The sequence below is a fragment of the Xiphophorus couchianus genome, chromosome 7, assembly GCF_001444195.1.
Source record: "Xiphophorus couchianus chromosome 7, X_couchianus-1.0, whole genome shotgun sequence".
NCBI classification, from domain to species: domain Eukaryota; kingdom Metazoa; phylum Chordata; class Actinopteri; order Cyprinodontiformes; family Poeciliidae; genus Xiphophorus; species Xiphophorus couchianus.
The window spans coordinates 12,836,073-12,855,211 of NC_040234.1; the positions used below are offsets into that span (position 1 = coordinate 12,836,073).

Consider the following 19,139-nt stretch of genomic DNA (forward strand, 5'->3'; position numbering starts at 1 on the left):
CATTGACCTGCAATCATCACTGCAAAATCGGCTGCATCTGCTGCAACATTATTTCACTATTTTGTGTATTGAATCTGCGCTACATTCACTGTCCTTATTTACTTATGGTTTCCAAGATCTATGCACATACAGTACAGACCAAAAGTTTGGACACACCTTTTAATTCAACGAGTTTCCTTTATTTTCATGACTTTTGACATTGTAGATTCACACTGAAGGCATCAAAACTATGAATAACACATGTGGAAATATGCACTAAACAAAAAAGTGTAAAACAACTGAAAATACCCCTTATATTCTAGTTTCTTCAAAGTAGCAACCTTTTGCTGTGATTACTGCTTTGCACACACTCTGCATTTTCTTGATGAGCTTCAAGAGGTCGTCACCTGAAATGGTTTTCACCTCATAGGTGTGCCCTGTCAGGTTAATAAGTGGGATTTCTTGCCTTATAAATAGTCATGAAAATAAAGAAAACCCGTTGAATTAGAAAGGTGTGTCCAAACTTTTGGTCTGTACTGTATATACAGCTATTGTCAGCCTTTAGTGTGCCACTCAGATGATATAGATTTGCTTTTAATGGAACAAGGAAATGGGCCATTTATAGCAAAGGTCAAACTTACATACAATCTTGTTCCCACAAAACAGAGGGGGACTATATGAAAAGCAGATCAGTAGACCGTCATTGTGCATGACTTCCTGTCTTTCCCTGTCCTGCATCACCCGAGGAAGCATTTCCCATGGTAGAAAAGAGGCGGCATCCCCCCTTCTGGACGGTGTCTATAATAGGTGCCATGTTTTTTCCTCTGTTTCTTTTTTAGAGTTTGTTTTTCTCTTCATGTTCACTGAGCTCATCCACAGGATGCAAGTGAGGCTTATTGTTTTCAGTATAAAGCCGGTAACTGTGTTCTCCCATAAAGGCCTGAAAAGGAACAATCTGCAGTTCAGGTTATTAGCGATGATTCATGTTGATATGCTGTTCATGTTCTTTCCTTTCCAGTTTCGAGGCTTCAGAAACCACGAAAAGCTCGGTTTCATTGAACCGCCCACCTTGCAGAGCTCGTGAATCTTTCACTTTACTTTGTCTGTAACGATGCCAGCTCTGTTAAACTTGTGTTTCTCAGCTATAAAACAAACTTCTAAACTGCTTTAATCATTGTCTCCATCTCAGTGCGCGGTTCCTTCTTTTTACTGTCTGTCGATTATGAATTCAACCCACTAATGATGATGGGAAACAATGGCGGCTTTGGGAGAGGACAGAGGGGTAGCTGATGTTTTTCTGCAGGCTGGCAGAAAGAGAAGAGTCAGGCGGACAAAGTCTCTGTTTTCAGGCCTAAAGCAGAAAACTTCGTCAAAATAAGATATTTGTTCCTCAGCAATGAATCGGCTTCATTGTTTTAGTCTCTCTGATGCTCTATGTTTGTTTCTCTTCCACCGTTTAGACTTTTGATGTTTTTTCACAAAAATCATGGATATTTGAGAACGTTATAATGAATCTTATATTTCCAGCCAAAATGTTGCTGCCCCATTTGAAATCATTGTTTTTCAAAATTAATCTGTCAGGTGCTTTTCTTGTGTCACACCTGCGTTGCTGTAAAATAAAGCCGAGCATTTAATGGGGAACTATTGTCATAGAGCTTCCACTTGGACGACTTTGGCCTTTGACAACGTTGAAACACTTTCAAAATCTGACACTTTTGATAGTCAAAATGATGATTTTTAAGCCGGAATTGTTTTCAAACAGGATGGAGACAAACACAGATGCATTTGCAAACAATTTGCTCATTCTGTCATGTTTTTGTAGGAGCTGGTGGCTCTTACAATGTAGATGATGTAAAAGTAACAAAGTAGAGCAAAAGGGAGATGGGAGTTTAATAATAGTAAAATAATATGATATTCGATTATCTGTACATTTCTGTATTTAAATCTGTATTTACTCTGTTTTTAGGTTATCTGGTAAGACAGGCAACATTCGGTCTAAATGTTTCCATGTAGTGATCAAAACCACATAGTGGACCTATTAACAAGCAACCACTTTCTGCAACAGCTGTAGAAAATCTCAGCCAATCCAGACATCTGCAGTGGATCAGTATTAAACGTCCAGTGAAGCCCACATCTCCATATCTCTCCCCCGATGGAGATATTTTCAACAAGACACGGTTGAGAAAAAACAGTGAGAAAAATTTAGAACCTATTTCGTTTGCCAATCTGAACAAGAAGATAGCGTAACAAAAAAACCTTATAAAGAGGACACAAGTTGTGTAAAACTGAAGAAAAATGAAAATTTCTGGCTAATCTTGAATGTAAGAGGATGCAGGAACCAATTTTTGTTTTTATACATGAAACACAAATTCTTGCTAACAATAAAGCCTCACTCTCGCCCATTGTTACTGAACGACTGAAAAAATATTTCCCTTTGTTTCTGGCCAATTCTGGGCTATAGTCACGAATACGGAGGAAGGAAGAGATAGGTGGACTGATGACCTCATTACAAGACTTCTGTGCCTTTCAGATGTGGAATGTAAAACTTCCTCACTCCTGTCTCTGTGTCTCTGAACAGGAGCTTCCTGTATACATGCCCAGAGTGCACTTCAAAGGTCAGACTCACTGGCAAGTGTCCAGTAAACTCTCAGTGGATGACAAGGTGCATTTGGAAGACATTCCTACCTTCCCTCCTGTCGTTTTAGAGAGAATCTCTTACAGGAGCTGTTCTAACGCATGTTGATTTCACACTCGAGTTTACAGCGTCTTACGTCTGAACTGAGACATTTACAGTTTCCATGAGCATTGTTCACAGGATAAGAGAAACAAAGGAAATGGGACAAATTTGTCATCAGGACAGCTTGTCTTTTGCCTGTTTTAAACTTAGGATGGGTAAACATTTAACTCAGTTCTAGACTCCAGTTAAAGAGTTCAAACTTAAATTAAAGATGGATGAAACAACATGTTTTGGAGGAAAGAGGACAGAAAACAAAGACTTTTTCTAATTTTTTATGTTTATGAAAGCTTTACTTTTCTTAAACTAGACCTATTACCCCAGCTCATCACTGTTATCTCTTTACTGTATGATGCCGTTTTTTGAGAATTTATACAACAACCTCACAATTTCCACAGGGCATGGTGTGCGTATAAATGCATAGACATTGTTGTGTGCTGTTTTCATTGTTGTGATTTATTTATCAAACAAATCTCATCAGCCGATAGATGGAAATATACTTTTAAATCACATTAAGTTTGCTTTATGCCCTGTTTTTCGTGGCAGAAGTCCGCTCACACCGACCCGGGTTCTGAGAGCTGAGATACTGCTGCCAACTATTAATGTTCCTCTCCTGCTGTTATCTTTTTCCTCTCCACTGTCGCTACATGCATGCTCAGTTTTAGGACTTACTGTGAAGTCAACGGTACAACACAAGCGACTCTGTCTATTGTTTTTGTCCAGAAGGAGTGCAAGACAACAATTCAATACAATTTATACTTTATTTATTAGCGCAGTATAAATACAGTATCTCCAAAATTTCTGCTTTTGTGCATCAATCTATTCCCTATTTTCAAAGCTTCTCATTCACAAAACAATGAGAGTTGTTCTATGAAGTGTATCTGTGCTTTTTAATGATATAAAAGCACAGATACACTTAAGTTTGGAAATTTTTTGGATCAAGTTTAAAGTATCCTCAGGTCAGGATTCAAACGTGAAGTTCTGCCAAAAGCAGCACTTTTGAAAAAATAGAAGAGAACATGTTTTCTCTCATCAAGTTTAAATGAATAAAAAGCTACACCACAACTCATGTCGCTGCATCAATAAGAAATAAAAACCTGATTTGGGATGGGATTTCTAAATCAGGAAGCCATCTGCTCATACATACATGAGCCAGATACATTGAATCACTGTTAGAATAACAGGAAGAAGCACTTTTGAGAAATGCTATCTAAAGGTCAATAATTTCAGTTTACTCTTTAAAGGGAAACATCTGCATTGGATATAGAAGCATTTTCTTTTTTCAAACTCATTATGCAGGGGGTGAATTGGTGCAGAAAGTAGATCGTGGTGTTGAAAAGTCTTCAAGGAAGGAAAACTTAAAGTCCAATAATCTGATGAAGTACGTGTCTGAATCAAAACGCAGCCTTTAGTCATGCAGAACCTCCATTACTCACTCCAAGCTTGTTATCTGAATATGTTTAGTCTACGTCTGTCTGTCTGATTTGAAATGTACTTTCTTTTTTTGCTCTTACATTTTTCCCCCATCATCAGTCTCCCAAACTCCAGATGGTCCTGCAGTGATCCTTATTTTTTTCATAAGGTTTAATGCTGTGAATTTCAACACTTTTCACAGTGTCACATTATTGACTTTACTCAAATAGTTTTCAATTTCCCAGCACATCCGAAGCAGCTGGATAGATTCTCATTGCTCAACACGTTTACAATAGGTTATTGTGATTATTGATTTTCAGCAGTAAATATAGTTTCTGAAACTCTCGTGCACATTTAAAGTAGATTAAATTGAAATGTGTTGTCATGAACTCATTATCTTTTTCATTTTGTCACATTGAAACCACAATCAACTTTTTTTTTTTTAGATTTTATGTGATGGACCAGCATAAAAGTAGTGCATAATTGTGAAGTGAGAGGAAAATAAACTTTATTTAAAATATTTTTTTACAATTTGAAATCTGAAAATTGTGGTGTACAATTGTATTAAGCCCCCTACACTCTGATAACCCTAAATAAAATATAGAAAAGATGTCAGTGAGGACGTCCACAAATCTTGTTTTTTATAAAAAGAAGGCAATTAAAAATCATATAAAGTCCAAAGGATTAACTATAATAATAATTTGTTAGAGGCTGAAAAATAGGCCTCTAACAGCGATAATGGGGAAGAGGTCCAAAATGACATCCATCAGAGCTACACTGGAATGGCTTGGATCAGTTTATATTGGTTGTGTTAAAATGGCCCAGTCAAAGATCAGACATGAATCCAACTGAGGCTCTGTGGCAAGACTTGAAACTGTGGCAGAGCCTGAGCCATTTTGTGAACGAATGTGCAAAAATTTCAGATGTGAAGAGCTGAAATAGAAATATCACATAAAATGTCAGGTGTAAAATTGGTTCTAGAAAGCATTGTTTCAGAGGGGCTTAATACAAATGCAAAACATTCAAATTTGCATCTGCTTTTTTCCACTTTTGTAAACTGTTAATCCTTTTTCTTCGTCTTGGACCAATATGCACCAATTTGTGTTGGTCTGCTGAAGGTTTCATTTGTGGAGTGATAAAGTGAGAAAAACCTCATGGACTATAAATCTGTTTCCAGGGCTCTGTAAATACCTGGCTTGTATTTGAAGAAGATCACATTATTTTCCAATCAACCTTCTGTAAAACATCCAAGAGTTGTGTGTGTGTGTGTGTGTGAACCTTATTTGGTTCTCCAGACTGAAAGCCAAAAGCTGGTGACGGTTAAAGCTGCCTTGAAGTAAGCAAAGGGAAGAAAGAGAAGCAGAGGGATGTTTGCAGAGCTGTACAGAATGGGACTTACCCTGGCACCCTTCTCTGGAAAGCATTTACAACCACCGCTGCAGTCTCTTCCCCCACATGGGCCACTGTGCTTCTTCCCACCCTGTCAGACACAAAGCAGACAACATTAGGGCTTTTTGCAGCTCAGAGCAGAAATTTCACATATTCACATCACTGCCGCATGTTCCTGTTTACCACATCTGCAGTGATCCGTCTTTACGTGCGAAAGGACGCAGCCCGGGGGTGAACTGTTGGTGTGAACAGCTGTGCTCGTGAGCTCTGCGGTTCACAAATGTCTCTCTGTTGCATCAGAGCGGCTGATTGTCACACCGCCGTCTGCACACTTGTTAGTTTGAAGTGGTGAGAGAATGTTTTGGTGTGGCTCAAATGAGTCATGACGATATCGTAGAAATTTTGGTTTGTTGTGATGCTAAGAAACAGGACTAGCATGGTGACAGATGGGGACAATTCCTCCTTAGATGTCTGCATTCCAACCAAACCACCCACCATCACAGGCTGATCTGTGTGAGACCTCACACACACATACACACGCACAGAGCCTGGGGTCTGTGTAGACATGACACGATCAAAGAAATCAGTCACAGGAACCTGAAGGTCAAGGGAGTCAAGACCTTAATGCAGCTGAGATCACTGGAGATGAAAACCCAGATGGAAACGAGTCTAGTGCTCATTTACTTCCATTCTGAATACTGATTCAGAAATCTGATTATACCCAGTCGTGTGTTTGATAATGAGATAATAATGCACAGGTGATGAACAGCCTGTGCTGCTTTAGGCTTTGTTACGTAAACTTTATTTAACCAGGAAAATGCCAAATGAGATTGAAAAACGTTATTTCAAAAGTTTCCAGGACAAGGCGAGCAACATAATAAATAATCAATACGCTGAAACAATCAGAGAAGACAAACATAATCAACATATTGATTAAAATCAAATTAGGATAAACATTTTCAATCAGATTTTTGAGTTACTGGGGAGCTCTTTGAATTTTTTTTTTTTTAGATTTTTAGTTCCAGACAATTATGGACACCTTAAATGCCTTTATGTAGAGCTACATTAAACTGTTTCCAAGTGTTTGATTTAATCGGTTTTCACACTAAATTAGTAAATTGGATATATCAATGTTGTCTCAATAAGATGTTTAAATCAATCTACCAAATTAAACTTGTATTACTTTGTGAGTGCAGAATCTCTACCATTTCCATTTGTGACACTAGTGCAAAGAATGCTCTGCATACTTTTAAATTGTTCTCTTACATTTTCTACTAGTGATGCCAGACAGAGAATATTAATATTACATACATACATCAAAATCACTCTTTCACAACTTTGTCTAAGCAGAAGAGACAAGACCGTGCAGTGTTTTGAACGTGATGTGAGAGTAAAGCTTTAATTGCAGACGTCACAGAAATGTTCTCCCTCTTACACCCTCCACCTACACACCCATACCGGAGCCTCCTTAGACAGAAAATACTCAAATACCTTCTCCTCTTCCTTGTTTATAAAATCTAAATGGCCACTTTATGCTCACAGTGGCAACAAAGTGGAAGATAAAGAATCAGAATAATTCTCCCTCCTCGGCCTCCACGTACAAAGACCACATTGAAGAGCACAAAAACCTCTTTTTGCTGCAAAGCCATCGTCCTTAATGATCCCAGATCTCTAACAAAAGACCCCCTTCCTCTTCTTATGGAATGTAAAACACGCCATTTAGTCTTTTCCTCTCTCGTTGCGTCTGAAGACTTCTTTTCATGATGCTGCTAGATAAAACTAAGAATTATATGGTTCAAATTTAGCCTGTCTCACTGATGTCAACAAAAAGGAGTCATTTTGTCTTCTCAAAATGGATTTTTGATTGTGTATTTGGTGAAAAAGCTAAAAAACGATTATCTGTGGTGGGAGATTAAAAAAAAAGAATAATGGTCACCTCATCGCAGTAAGGATGTAAGGCAGTCACGTCATGACCTTTCTCCATAGTGAGGTGGAAATCCAAAACACAGACAATAGACTGAGTCACTCCCGGACGGACACACAAAGAACCAGCTCCCATAGAAGCAATTATGCTTCACCAAAAAATGCGACATCAATTCAGCATTACAGTTTACGAGCTCAAAATAGCTCATGAAAGTCTCACCAGAAGACAATGGGACTGGGCAACAGCATCCTGTCTCCCCATCCAGAGGCACAACAACCTGAGTTTTGATAAAGTCACCTTTTCCATACCGAAACTTTAATAAATTCTCCCCCCATAAAAATTTTTTAAATTACAACAAGGCATGCAAACATTTGTGTCTTGACGCTCTGCAGGATTTCTGGAAACTATTAAATCAATGGGAAGCTATTCTACAGCACTTAGAGTTCTCAAACTCTTGTCTGAGACTTTTAAGTTCTTATACTTCTTTAAGAGTAGCAGTTCTGTGACCTTTAAATATGGACTGATTTTAACTCTCAATAATTTGTCTTTTTTTTGCAGTTAATCTTATTTTGTATCTCTATTTTATTTATTTAAAAGTTTATAAGTTTAATAAACTACTGCTTCGGAGGAATTGAATAGTAGATGTAGGCCACCAAGCCACGGGACTTTCAGAACGCTGTCATAAATCTGGCACCAGCAGTCCTGCATGTCAAACTGTAATAACAAAGGATCAAATCGCAGTCTAAACAAAGGAAACCCGACAAATCTACCAGATGAGACTGTATTATTTTATTATATATAAATAACATTCTTTTTATCGTCAGACAGATTTTGAGACGATAAGAGAAAATGTGTTTCTGGCTGTCAGAAAGCAACAATGACCTATGATCAGATTTACTTAGACTCTTCATCTACATCATCTGGTTTACAATGGGATCCTGCTGTGATTATAACTTCTTCCCATGAAGCATGCTCTGCTTCCCAACAGCAGACCTGCAGATTTGGACACCAGTGTCACTCTCTGTGAACCTAAACTTCAACTTGGACAATCTCGACAAGGAAGAAATAAGGCACTGGTGCAAATTGGTGCTTTTAAGCTTGATAAACATCTGTTGCGATTCATACGGAGAGGCCAAATGTTTTCTGATGAAACGTTTTACGCTCAAGTGAGAACAAAGATGGAGCTTTTTCACCACAAAGACAAAAATGATGAGCTTTCAAACACAAGAACACTATCAAATGTGAAGTATGGGGGTGCTAGTGTCATGATGGGGGGTTTGATTATTCCAAACTGGGACAGAGTGGAATGCTTTACAGGACAATAATCACATAAATACATTAAGTCTGGTATCAGAACAGATAACAAATGCTAACATGCGTTACAAATGCTAACATGTGTTGGTCATTATATCCTTTACTACAAAACATCAGACTCATTAAAAGGAAAGTGAGTGTCAGTACAGAAAGCAACTAAGACACATATCATTCAGAGGAAATCAACCATTTCCTCTGAAGAAACACAACAGAATTTGATAGATTTAGCTGATTACAGTCTCACAACAACTACATAGAATATACTGTCTTAAATAATGATTTCAAAAATTAAACAACTTGGATTCATTTTTGTTTTCATTACTTCCCAGCTCTTTATGGCTGCACTGATGCACAACTACAAGAATAAAACCAGCTGAGTCAATGCCAATATTTCCAATTCTCCAAAATGTACTCTCTTTGGGTTGTTGCGCATAAATAGGACCATAAATAGGAAAGACAAAAATGACTAATATTTACTTTAAAAATAATATCATTCTTCTACATTTATCTTTTTTCTTGGTGCTGTACAACACAAACAGTCATAATGACAGCTGGTTTGTGTGGATTGCCTGTGGTGAGTCTCAGTCACTGTGGGTACATGAATCACTGCAAACTGTGTAGATTAGGTTGACCACAGACAAAACCACTTCCCACCACTTCCTTTTAGAGTCAAAATGCAGCCAAAAACGACAACGAGACTCAGGTGGATGGACAGGATGATGACAAGACAAGCAACCCACAAACAGAACATTTACAGACAAAACAAACTTGAAAGATGTAAAAAGCTGGATCATTACTGTCTAGGACCTAAATTTAGAGAATTTCCTTCGACTCCCATGACTTCAAATTTGTCTCAAAGATTCCCAAAACAAGAAGATTTATTGTAGGTCAAGTGAATCCAGAATGCCATACAAGGATCCCTGACATGATTAGATAACAGATTTGTAATCTCCGCATAGTTGAAACAATTTGCAAAAATAAAGAGAGTTAGACTAGTGTGGCACATAAAACCATGAGTCATAAACCAGACAAAGATAGACAGATGTGAATCCATCAAGTCAACACAAAGTTGCACATTTCTCAGCTACCCTTGAAAATTTTAAAACATCCTACAGGAGATATAGCCGTCGAACTCGAAAACGCATCCTAGAAACATGAACACGCTTGAAGCGGTTCCTGACTGTGAGGATCCCGATGAAGACAGATTAACTTTACAGGATGACATTTTTCACAACCTACAATCTCCACCAGCAATCTCCAATTTCCCTTGTGACTGAAATTGTCAGGATTCCTGTTTGTAACACAGATAACGCCACATTTCACAGTCTAAATGGTCACAGATCAGCCTTGTTAGCACATGTGAGTCTGAAATGATGAGAACGACGAGCTGGTTTTTCAGTTTTCACACATGAAACGAGATAGGGAAGCATAATCACAGTTTGAGTGTGAGCCTTTGTGTGCAGGCTATCAGATGGACGGAGATCACAGACTGCTGTCTGTGAGAATGACTTTCTGAACTTCCACAACACACACTATGATGAATTAGACACATGAAAGGTGTAAAATATTTCTGCAATGATGAGTCAAGGCCACAAAAGACACTAAATCACACGAAAGGGTCCATAAGTAGTTTCTCCCTTTAGCTGTCTGCCATTAACCACACTTCCGACTTTTAACCTTTAAACTTCAACTTTGACTCTGAGGAATGTGTGGTTTAAAGGCTCCACTCATGATTTGCTGTGTGTAGTAGATTCAGAGAAACTGAAAAAATAAAACCCAGACATGAGCAAACTCACAATTTATTTACAAAAGGAGCTGAAATGAGGGGAAGATAGCACTAGCTCACAGTAAAACGAATTTTACACCAAAATCAAAGACAGACGTTGCTATTGATAGGTGAAGGCAATAAATCAAGATATTTGCTTTTTGTGTCTATAATACAACAGATGAGATAAAACATTTATGTATCTGTTTATAAATCCACCCAGCAATCACTTCTGAACAAGACACAAACTACTAACGACTATTTCAAAGTACACAAACAGCCAGTGAAGGTCAAAGTTTAAAGAGATATTTAATATTTATACAAGACAATGGCTCTTGAGCATTTAATATGTCTGTCTGTCTTTTCGTCCAAAACCTTAACTGAAACAAAAATATTTCTTTATCTTATGCTCTGTTGTGAGGATGAAAATTCACTCACCTTGCCTTGGAACTGAAACCATTTTAATAATTTGGCTAATAAATATCTAACCACAAAGATATGGTGGTTAGATATTCATTCATTCAGCTACTTTTTTTCAAATCCCAGAATGTTAATCATTAAACATGATGATGTCTGGCAGCTGTACAATCAGATGAACACTGAATTTTATCCAACTAGAAACAGTGTGAGAACAGCTTAAATCTTGTTATGCAGACATTCTGCGTGTGCTGATGAAGTTTCACCCACCTCAGCATGCTGAATGCTTACAGAAGCTTAGAGAAATGTAAAAATGCTCAAACTCAAGGCAGTTTGACCTACTTTCTGGTTAAATCAGCTAACAATCACTTGGCCAATCTGGGGACATTCATCCCCAAATGGTAAGTCGATTTTTAAACATGAGGGAGGAAAATAAGGTGGTGATGTCAGTGCAAAAGTAATGTATACCTTGATGTAGTTAAGCACAGCAATACATTAAACTGTGTATTGCAATACAAAACAAAAGGTATTAACAAAGATATAAATACTTCAGACACAAGACAGCAAGTCCCAAAAACTGTTCTTCATCGTCCCACTTTTAGACCAATGCAACCTGCATTTTTTGATACACCAACATTCATGGCAAGATCTGAAACTGTGTAATATCGGCTTAAAAAGACAGGACTACATGCTTTATTTTGTGAGGAGAATGCATGTAATGCTGAGACTAAGCTTTTGTAACTTCCATCTCAATGTGTCTGTAGAGGTTCTTATGCTTTTGTACAGAAAAGTATCAGTCCATTTGTCAGGGCTATAATGTGCCAGGGTCCCAGCTGCCCTCCATCACACTAATGAGACAGATGTCAAAGAGAACAAGCAGGACAGTTCAATTGGAAACACCTGGGCTACATAAAGCTCTGAGAGGTGTCACAGTGTTTGTAACACATCTGTGATGGAGGCATGGTCTTACATTTGACCAGACGGACTTCTGCACTATATCATCCGCTGGCTGATACTCCCTTTGCCAGCTGAAAGCCATCTCTGTAAAATTATTTTATGTCTGTCCATCCATCCTTTTTCTGAACATGTTTATTCTTGCAGGGTAGAAAGGGGAGCGGGTATCTATCTCAAGAATGATTTTACGTAAATGGTGGAAATTATTAGAAGGAACATTTTTAGTCATGCAACATATCGCTACCCACAGACCTATTTGTAGCACTTTGAGCATTTTGTAGCTTCTTTCCATTTCTTCACCTGTAAAAAGCGAATAATTCATAATGTGCAAATAAGCAGTCCTACTTAAAGTTCTTGAGGCGGTTGATAGATTCCTTATGTTCAGAGTAAATCCAGAACAACATCAGAAGCATTCTGAGAAAATAATGCTGGCTGCTGTTGTTTTCTGGGCAAGTTCTTCATATGTGGGCGGGGGTAATTGTTTCCATCACAGTGCAAGTCTTGTGCAGATGCTTGGTCTCAACTACTGTATGTAAAATAACAATTGAAAAGATTTCTTTTTTTTTCAGTGAATATATTCTTCACAGGGAGGTTGGAAGATGCTTTCAGGTTTGTTTAATCATGAAACATTATTCTCAAAAGCCAAAAGGGAAAATAGAACAAAAACACAAATGCAGAAACTACATTTTAAAACTGGCTGAAAAATGGGGCAGCAAGTCAGAAGGGTGAGTTAATACTTTCTGCTCATGTTTTCCTTCCGGCAATTGATCTACAGTGAGCTTTATCAAATAATCAGATTTTAACCTCAGCGCGCACACCCACACCCACACCCACACACCCACACCCACACACACACACCCACACCCACACACACACACACACACACACACACACACACACACACCAACCGAAACATCAAACATCAGCATGTTTGCGTTGGCCTACTTAAAATTGAGCAAATCTTGATAAACACATGGGAGCTGTCTAAATGCCTTCTTATGGTGGAAATCTTGTGGAACCCATAATAAGCTTTCACGTTTTCTTTTTCTCTTGATAAGCAGCAAAACTCCTTCAGCTTCCTACTAAAGCCTCTTTTCTCTTCTCGGAAAGTTTAGGAGCCGCTGTCTCTTTGTGTCCCAATCTACCTACAGAAGACAAGAGCAGTTACCCTTACTGAGACTTGGACCAAGAAGGACATAGGAGGAAGAAGCTTATCGAAAAGTTGTTTTTGCAAAAGTATATGTACTCACACTTGCTCACATTTTGTCAAGTTACAAGCATCAACTTGAAATGAAAAGTTTTTGGAAAATGTTTCACAAATATAAAATAGTTACTATTTACTACTATCAACATATTTGACACCGGGTGTCATTTTATATTTGTGAAACATTTTCCACAAATATAACATAGTTACAGAAAGGTTTTTGTATGTCTTGGCCATATCTTTTTTGCAAACTACCTCAAGCTTATTGAGATTGGAAGGGAAAGAGTCTATAGTTGTTAATTTCCAATTATAGCCACTGATTCTCAATTAAGGTCTGGTTGGTGAATATTCCATCCGAACGTCACAACGATTTGATGTACTGCTGCACTGGCTCTGTTTAGAGTCGTTGTCCTGCTGGGAGGGAAAGCTTTTCCCCAGTTTCAACTGGATTTCTTCCAGGATTGTCCTACATTCAGCTGCATACATCATCTCTGATCAGGTTCGCTGTTCCTGCTGAACAAAAGCATATTCACGGCCTGGTGTTGCAACAACAACATTTCGCTGTGGAGATGGTGGATTCAGGATGTTGTGCCTGTGTTCAAGGAGTTGCAATACTTTTACAAAGTGGCTGTCTCTGTTTCCAGAAATTCTAGGGAATGTTGTTTGCAAGCCTAGAACAAGGTAAACCACAGAAACATAGTATATGTTCTGAAATCTAAGCAGAGCAGTAAGGGAAAGGGAAGAGAGCAGGGTCAGTGGGTTAGGTCACTCTGCAGGGTGCAGGACTCTAAAGGAGAACATGAACCGGAGCAAAGGGTCCTCGAAGACAGGGCAGAGCAGAAACTCCCAACGTGCTCCAGTGGCTGAGCTCCAGCATAAACATGGCTCTGGTTTCTGCCCCAGGCTGACAAGGCTCGACCTTCCTTCTCCATAACTGGCCTCAGGTCGAACAGAGACTTCACTCAAGATCCCTGTGGGCCACTCTTTTAATCAGGACTTCCTGCTACAAACTGCACTAATTCAACCTGGGATTAGTCACGTTTGTGCTCTGGACTCAAATGCAACCAGACCAGCTTGAGACATTTTCATTTTGATAGTCCCTCTGCTCACAACGTTAATAAGATGATCCATGACAGATGGGACTTATTTGTGTTATGTGAAAACATGAGAGGTTGGAGAACCACTGTGCTCATTGTCCTAAAATAATAAAAGTCTAAAAGATGATCTGGCTAAACTAGGATAGACTTAGAGATTTTGATTGGCAACAAAGAGCATTTTGGGAATAGGAATCAGTGGGGGCGATACTAAACATCACAACGTTTTTTATCAAAGTGAATCTGTGTGTGTTGTGCAGCATCGTAAAACAAAACAAAAAAATCATTACTCCATACAAAAGGGCTAGTTCACAGTATTCTAATAATTGCACTTGAACACTTATAGTTTAAAATCTAAAATATCTTGACTGGTCAAGCCTGTACACCAAGACTGAAGAAAATTTTATTTTAAGCAAAAACAGCAAAAGGATTTGGACATCTTCTAACTGAGTTAAGCATTGAAACTGAAACATGTGGTCTGGTTAAAGATAAGATGCATTACTCTACACTGATTACAGATTAAAGAAAGTTGATTATGGAAACTTTTATTCTGGAAAAACAAAATAACTGCGAATATAGCTGTCTCAAAAATCTTGAAATATCCTTTGTTGTTCTTAGGCATATCATGTATCAAGTCCCTTGCAGTTGTGTATCCACTGGGGCTTCCCTATTATTTTCTTGCTTTTTGTCGTCACATGTACAATAAAAACATCTGTAGAAATTATCCCAGCTTGTGAGGACGTAATTTCTAAAATATCCTAGTTTTTCCCCTTTATATATTCGGCCCTTTTGAGCTGCTCTCGCAGCTTCAGCCTCCTCAAGGCGCTCAAATTGAACAAATCCATAACCTCGAAACAAGGACATGCAGACTGAGACAAATAGTGAAAAATTGCCCCAAGATATCTAAAGAAAAAGAAGATGTCATCGGCACCCTGAGTGCCATTTATGGAAACAAACAACAATCTCCCAATGTTCAGTGCATAACCAACAAAATAATAAATGTTATTTTTTTAATGGTGTTTGCCCCTTTCTAATGGTACCCTGGGCAACCGCCCACATGGGCTATACTGAGAGCTGCCACTGTGTGCAAGATTCAGCTGTTTGTATGATGGAGAAGAGTTAATTTTTTTGGCAGCATGAATGTCTGGCCCAAAGTATCATGACAGATCATTAAATAGCTTCAGAGATATAACTGTCTGGGCTGAAGTGGTAACAGACGTCTAAGGGAAAAAAAAGAGCGAGAGAGAGAGAAATGGGACATGGTAATGTTATCACAAAGTGTGCATTACAATATTCCTCCCACGACAAGAAATAATTCATTCCCATCAATTAGACCACAGCTGGGATGGAAAGTAGTTGTTTTTGTCATTCTTCCAGGGAAGAGAACATTGTGAAAAGCACAATGCCAGCAGTGACTGCCCTGTCCTGATGAGTCATTATTGCTTTGTCCTGATTAAAGTTCTTATGTCTCCTAAGCCGAAATAAAGATCCCGTTTTAGTGCAGTATCACCGTGAGTCAGTCTCAAACAAATTACAGGAATGAAATCAGTGTGCAAGCACCTGTTGAAGCCGGGTGAGAAAATCCAGGCGTTTTGTGAGAACAGAGTGTGGATTGTCTTTCTGTAAACGCAGCTCAAGCAATCCTTCCATCTGAGCTCACCCAAGAGTCTCACCTCCACTGAGGACAGAGCGAAAGGCAGACAGAAACACACGTGTTCGAGGAGGGCACGCGGAAAAGGAGGCCGCTGAAATGTGAAGAGGACAAGCTGGGAGAGGAAGAGGGAGGACAGAGTGTCTGCCAAGTCTCCTCTTCAGGGATACACGGAGAACGCGAGGGGACACAATACGACACAGAGACAAACCAGCGGAGGAATGAGGCTATAAAAGGAAGTGAGGGACAGAGCGGCACTGAAAGACTTGAAGCTTGGGAGGACAGAGACTTTGGAATTTTTTCTACGCCGTCTGATGGGACCCCTGTGTCCCTTCATTAATCACTGCAGCATAGAGCGAATAAGAGGAAAAGACAGCAGCGGATATACAGTGTAGGTAGCAGAGAGGGATTTTCCACTGAGAACCACTAATTTTACATCCAAACGTCACTCCAAGTCAAATAAAGACTTCTGGGGCTGGTCCTTCTCACGCATTACTGGAAATAAACATGGACAAAACCAAACATAAAGCTCCAAAATATAACTATCGCTTCTTTAACACTGAGAGATATGGAAATAACAAAAATAAATCTCTTCAAAAAATTGGTGTTGTCACTCTAAAAGGTTTATAGCAGAGGTTGATTATTATGGGTGTCATAAGCTGGTTACCTAGATGTGGACATGCATAATAAGAAGCCTATCCCTTGCCTGACAAGACAGTACAACATTATCTAGAGATCTTAATACACCTTTACAACGTTACATGTTTTAAGAATATTAAATATTAATTCAGTCAAGGGCTGCAATTTGTTGCTGATTTTGTGATTTGGTGCTGTTAGTTTAGCAACTTCAGGCTTATGAGGTGCCTTCTTTAGATGATATTATCTTGTTAGCCTCAGCAAAAAAAAAGGATATGATGGAGTTTCAAGCAAGCAAGATTTTTCATAAGCCTTGAGACTCAAAAGGAAAAAATATGTTTGCTTTATGCCCAACATGGTTTATGTAAAACTACAAATGGCACTTCTTGTGATTTTCATCCAACATTGGCTTCAGATTAGTGATTAATCTGATTAATGCTCCTCTTGTCGCCTGTCAGTTTAGGTCAGAGGTCTGCAGCCTGTGGCTCTGCAGCAACAAGTGATGAAAGTGAATCTTCTGAGTCTTCTAATAACATTTGCTTAAATGGATAAAGAACTAATTGATGTTTTAATTGTAGATATAATAACAAATGCGAGTTTGTGCTGAATTTTCAAAACAGAATGACTATGTGTACCAGTAATCAATATTTTGATCAGATTTTCATGGGTCATCATGTTTTTTGCAAGAGTTTTATTTGAACTGAGAAATGTGTTGCAGACTCCTGGTTTAGATGGACTGCTGTGTCTCGGTAGGTTTGTAGTTGTGTCATATTTTCAGATGATCGATTGATCACTGGGCCATGAGATTTCTAAAAGCGTGGCATATGACCTAAACCAGGGGTCTCAAACTCCAGTCCTCAAGGGCCAATGTCCTGCAACTTTTAGATGTGCCTCTGCTGCACCACACCTGAATAGAATAATTAGGTCATTAAGGCTCTGGAGAACTGATTTACACAAGGAGGAGGTAATTAAGCCATTTCATTCCAGTGTTTTGTACCTGTGGCACATCTAAAAACTGCAGGACAGCGGCTCTTGAGGACTGGAGTTTGAGACCCCTGACCTAAACCTACTTTATACTTCTACATAACTTTATCCATGATTGTAGGAGCCATTTATCTTTTCTTGTGTTTATGGCCACCAGGGGGTGTATTTCATTTTGAGTTGAGAGTGCATCTGAAGGGGGTTGGATTATTTAAGGTCAAGCGTGATTCTGTTCAGGTGTTGGTAATGGGAACAGTTTTCTACTGTGCTTGATTTGGATTTATGTGGATCTAAATGGAAATAGTAAGACAATGGATATTGTATGGAAAATAAATGACTTTATTATAAGTCAAAGTGAAGATTAGCAGTACAAACCAACATCTACCAGGAACAGCAACCAATAGCCTAAAATACAAGATTTTAGTGGCTACAATGATAAGGTTATGTCTTGAGGCACAGTAATGCTGTTTGTTCACTAATGTTCATAATATGAGGAGATGGGAAAAAGTTAAAATAGTGAGATTTCTTTTGCACTTTAACATCTGAAACATGCTCTAAAGCAGTCACTGGGCAGAGATTACACCATATATGTACGGCGTAGTAAATACTGACCAGGGCTCCTGTCTGACTGTAACCGCGCCCCTCTTCCTTTTCCTGTTTAGTAGCCCCCTCTGAATAATCAATTTTCTTTTAGCACATTTCTGCATGCACTCAAGATGTTTCCCATAAAGCTGAACATCATTGAGCCCAAACACTTAATCACACATACCACAGCTTCTGCACGTGCAAGGAGGAAAATGAGGTTCACGCATCCTGCTAATGAGGAAGAGCCACTTCTAATTCTGTTCTTTTAGTAGCCAACAATACAAATGCACATTATTTGCCCTTTTCAATCTACACCATAGCACTTGGTGTTCATCGTCTCACATGCATTCTTGTTTAAGAAGGATATTTGTACACCGGTGGGGCAGGCGGCCAAGTGCAACAAGCCTTTCCTCTCATTTACAATGCAGTACTGCAGCAGAGACTAATCAAACAATCAGCACCAGAAAGTCATGTTTTACCAAACAATAAAGGTTACCTCTGAGCTAACGATACATGCAAACAAAAGACACACATTGTGTGCAGTTGAACACACATCCAAGCGCATGCCTACTTATCAAAAAGGCAAAAATGCAGAGAGGTCACAGGGTTTGTCTCTGACGAGTGGCCAAATACATGAGTGGAAACAAATTGCCAGGCTTCAGCCTCTTGCAGTGCAACACACGGATTGATGCGTTTAGCACACACACACACACACACACGCCCACACATCAATGTCAGGGAAGCCCTACTGTTCTCATCCCAGGCAGCAGCTTCCTGCATAGCAGCACAATGGGTTCTTCCCTTGATTGTGACAGCCACTGCTATGGCCATGTTTCCATTTTCTTATCATAAGCAGACATCTCCCCCTCGCCCCGGAGGTGACCCTTTCTCCCCGATAAAACAGTCACACTCAACAGGTCAGTCACGTGTCTGCTTTCCACTGGGTGAGGCTATCGCTTAAACATCTCTCATTCACACACCGAGAGAGATTTAAACCTTCACCATCGAAGGCCTCAAAAACAACAAAAAGAACCCCACTCTGATCTGCATTTATTTTCACTATGTTTTGCAGCAAAAACTGCACATGCAGGAACAACAT

At 39.0% G+C, this 19,139-nt stretch overlaps 1 protein-coding gene across 2 annotated transcripts in view; it reads right to left on the reverse strand.

Moving 5' to 3' along the window:
• Positions 1 to 19,139, reverse strand: part of col4a2 (collagen, type IV, alpha 2) — a 53,967-nt gene that overhangs the window by 29,874 nt on the left and 4,954 nt on the right. For both annotated transcript variants that reach the window (XM_028023606.1, XM_028023605.1), the window contains exon 4: positions 5,526 to 5,606. In XM_028023606.1, the coding sequence (XP_027879407.1) occupies positions 5,526 to 5,606 (81 nt within the window). The remainder of the gene's footprint in view (positions 1 to 5,525; positions 5,607 to 19,139) is intronic.